Below are 3,001 nucleotides of genomic sequence, written 5' to 3' on the forward strand. Positions count from 1 at the left end.
GTGCAATGGCGCGATCTTGGCTCACTGCAACCTCCGCCTCCTGGATTCAGGCAATTCTCCTGCCTCAGCCTCCTGAGTAGCTGGGATTACAGGCACACACCACCATGCCCAGCTAATTTTTTGTATTTTTAGTAGAGACGGGGTTTCACCATGTTGACCAGGATGGTCTCGATCTCTTGACCTTGTGATCCACCCACCTCGGCCTCCCTAAGTGCTGGGATTACAGGCGTGAGCCACCGCGCCCGGCGGCTCTTGTTTTTAAGTATATTATAGAACAATTTAACTTCTAATTAGCAATCATTACAACTTTCATGCTGTTGTTTATTGTTTGTCAACAAAAAGCATGGTTGCGGGGGAAAAAGCTGCTTGGGTGGTCTTCAGGACACAATGCAACTAAAGAGAAGCCTCAGGCTCTTCTCTTTAAGGTAACCAAGACTAACCAAAGACAGCCCATCTCAACGTATCTTTGGTATATTAACACTTTTGCTAATCCCCTTAAACACACAACCTATTTATACCAAAGAAGTCAGAGGAGTTAAAGATTTACAGTTGTCAAGGCAAAAATGCAAATGATATGTAATCTAACCCCTGCTTCAACTAAACCTAATTTACTGAATTTGGAAGTTGAGGATTTAGACAATTCTCTGGACAATCCAAGGAAACACAAATATGTGTGCTCACCAAACAAGTGGTTCTGCCTGTGTAGATACATGCACATTACAATTTTAACTGTGATCACGCTTACCTGGCAAATCCAACGGCATGGTTGAGACAGTCTGCTAGAGAGGTTTGCCTTTCTTCATCTTGTGCCAGCATCAGCTTTTCTAACAGAATTTTAAACTTCTCCATTAGTGGAGTCAACAGATTCCTCATTAAGGCTTGTTTCCTTTCTGCTGGGTATTCACTATTAACAATCAGAACTCCAGCTGTCTCATAAATAAAAAGTTGATCATCGCTGCTCAGTAACGACTGGTGGCCATTCTCCTAGAATGCAATTTAGTCTTACTAAAAGTTTTTGAGTTCCTCTCATTTAATGAGAAAAAGTGCATTAGGGACAAATAGTAAATGTAATCTATCACGCCAACTCATAGATCAAATACTTATAAAGACAAATTACCTCCCAGGATCATAGAATGAAAAGAAAACTGAATTAGAGGACAACAGATCATGGTTCCAATTCCAGTCCTGACAAGACTCTACAAATGATCATGTAAAATAATTATTAAAGTTAACTTTCTAACTTGTTTCCTTTTGTAAAGATCTTATTTGTAAGATTGTTAAGAGGCTAGGCTGCATGTGGTGGCTCATGCCTATAATCCCAATACTTTGAGATGCTGAGGCGGGCAGATCACTTGAGGTCTGGAGTTTGTGACCGGCCTGGCCAACATGGTAAAACCCCATCTCTACTAAAAATACAAAAATTAGCCAGGCGTGGTGGTGGACCTGTAGTCCTAGCTTCTCGGGAGGCTGAGGCAGAACTGCTTGAACCTGGGAGGTGGAGGTTGTAGTGAACCAAGACAAGAGCCAGGACCATGCCACTACACTCCAGCCTGATAACAGAGTCGAGGCTGTCTCAAATAAAAAGGGAAAACAAAAACAAAACACTAGAGTATAACACTTCTTTTAAATAATTAAGTAACAAATACATAGTAAAGCATTATTTTGTGTGTGTCTGTCAGGGTGTTTCCAGAAAAGATTACTAAGTCCAAGTGAACTAGGTGGGGAGGATCTGCCCTCAGTGTTGGCGGGCACCACCTAACTGACCAGTTCTCTGAAAGAACAAATACAAAAGTTGAATTGGTCTCTCTCTCTGAAAGCTGGACAGACTTTTCTTCTGCTGCCTTGAACATCACAAATTTGACTCCACAAAAGTACAGTATCACAGCATAACTTTTCGTGTTAAGCACCGTGCATGTATACAAGAAGATATACATGCATATCTGTATATCTGTATATCCGCATCTATGAAACATAAAATTTGTTGTGATCTTGGCTCTCTGAGTGATTGCAAATGTTGTGGTGACCCATCGCCATTTTTTAAATCAATTTCCTCAAGACAGGTTGTCTGTCATGGTTATTTTAGATGAGTGCAGTTACAAAGCTGAGTGGCACACAATTGCTAACCACAGTGATATGCACTTACACATTTTGCTTTCTGATCTATTTCTTTATTAACAGTTTGCTCCTGTTTTACCCATGTAACTGTCATTTTTATAACTGTTTATGCTTACAAAAGCATATGTTATTATTGCCTATTTTATTGTATAAAGTGGCCAATGAAGTGCTGTCATGTTTTTACATGTTTCTCAAATACATTCCCTTTCAAAAATGTGAAACAATGTCTTCAAAATAATTTTTTTTTTCTGAGATGGAGTCTCACTGTCACCTAGGCTAGAGTACAATGGCATGATCTTGGCTCACTGCAACTTCTGTCAAATAAATTTTTAAAATTACTTTTTCCAGGATTATATTTTCAAGATTTTGATCTTTCAGAATTGTGATTTTTAGGATTCCAGGATTTTAATGCTTCGACTATGACCCAATCCCAACACCAAGATATTCAGATCGACTAGCATTTAAATTTTGTTTTACCCTAAGCCTAAAATGACACAGAAAACTTCAATCTAACAATAGCAGCTGCTAAGAATGGCTAATAAAATTATAGAACTAAACAGAATTAATTTAGAACTTGGATTTTTTCTTTTTCTTAATTTTTCTTTAAAAAACTTTTAAAATATACTTTTCATCTTAACAGCAAACTCATCTTTAATGAATTTTTTCTTCTCCATTAAATGCTTCAACATCTTAACAATATACCCCATGCTGTCAAATTGATCGGTCAACACTTGATTTCTATTACTGTTTTGTTTACTATACCAACAGAATTTTGGTAAACAGAACTGATATTTGCACATACATCTCCCTCCACCACCAGTTTTGTTTTTTTTTTTAAATGCCCAGAGACAATAATGGCATGGGTGGCTTCAATGATTTTTGGGTA

At 38.1% G+C, this 3,001-nt stretch overlaps 1 protein-coding gene across 1 annotated transcript in view; it reads right to left on the reverse strand.

Annotated features, from left to right (window-relative positions):
• The window catches only part of XPOT (exportin for tRNA), a 38,886-nt gene that overhangs the window by 10,812 nt on the left and 25,073 nt on the right, over positions 1-3,001 (reverse strand). The window contains exons 16-17 of the mRNA XM_017507309.2: positions 2,152-2,155; positions 743-984 (exon numbers count right to left, since the gene is read on the reverse strand). Of these exons, the coding sequence (XP_017362798.2) occupies positions 743-984; positions 2,152-2,155 (246 nt within the window). The remainder of the gene's footprint in view (positions 1-742; positions 985-2,151; positions 2,156-3,001) is intronic.

This window comes from Cebus imitator, unplaced genomic scaffold (genome assembly GCF_001604975.1).
Source record: "Cebus imitator isolate Cc_AM_T3 unplaced genomic scaffold, Cebus_imitator-1.0 Scaffold372, whole genome shotgun sequence".
Taxonomy (NCBI): domain Eukaryota; kingdom Metazoa; phylum Chordata; class Mammalia; order Primates; family Cebidae; genus Cebus; species Cebus imitator.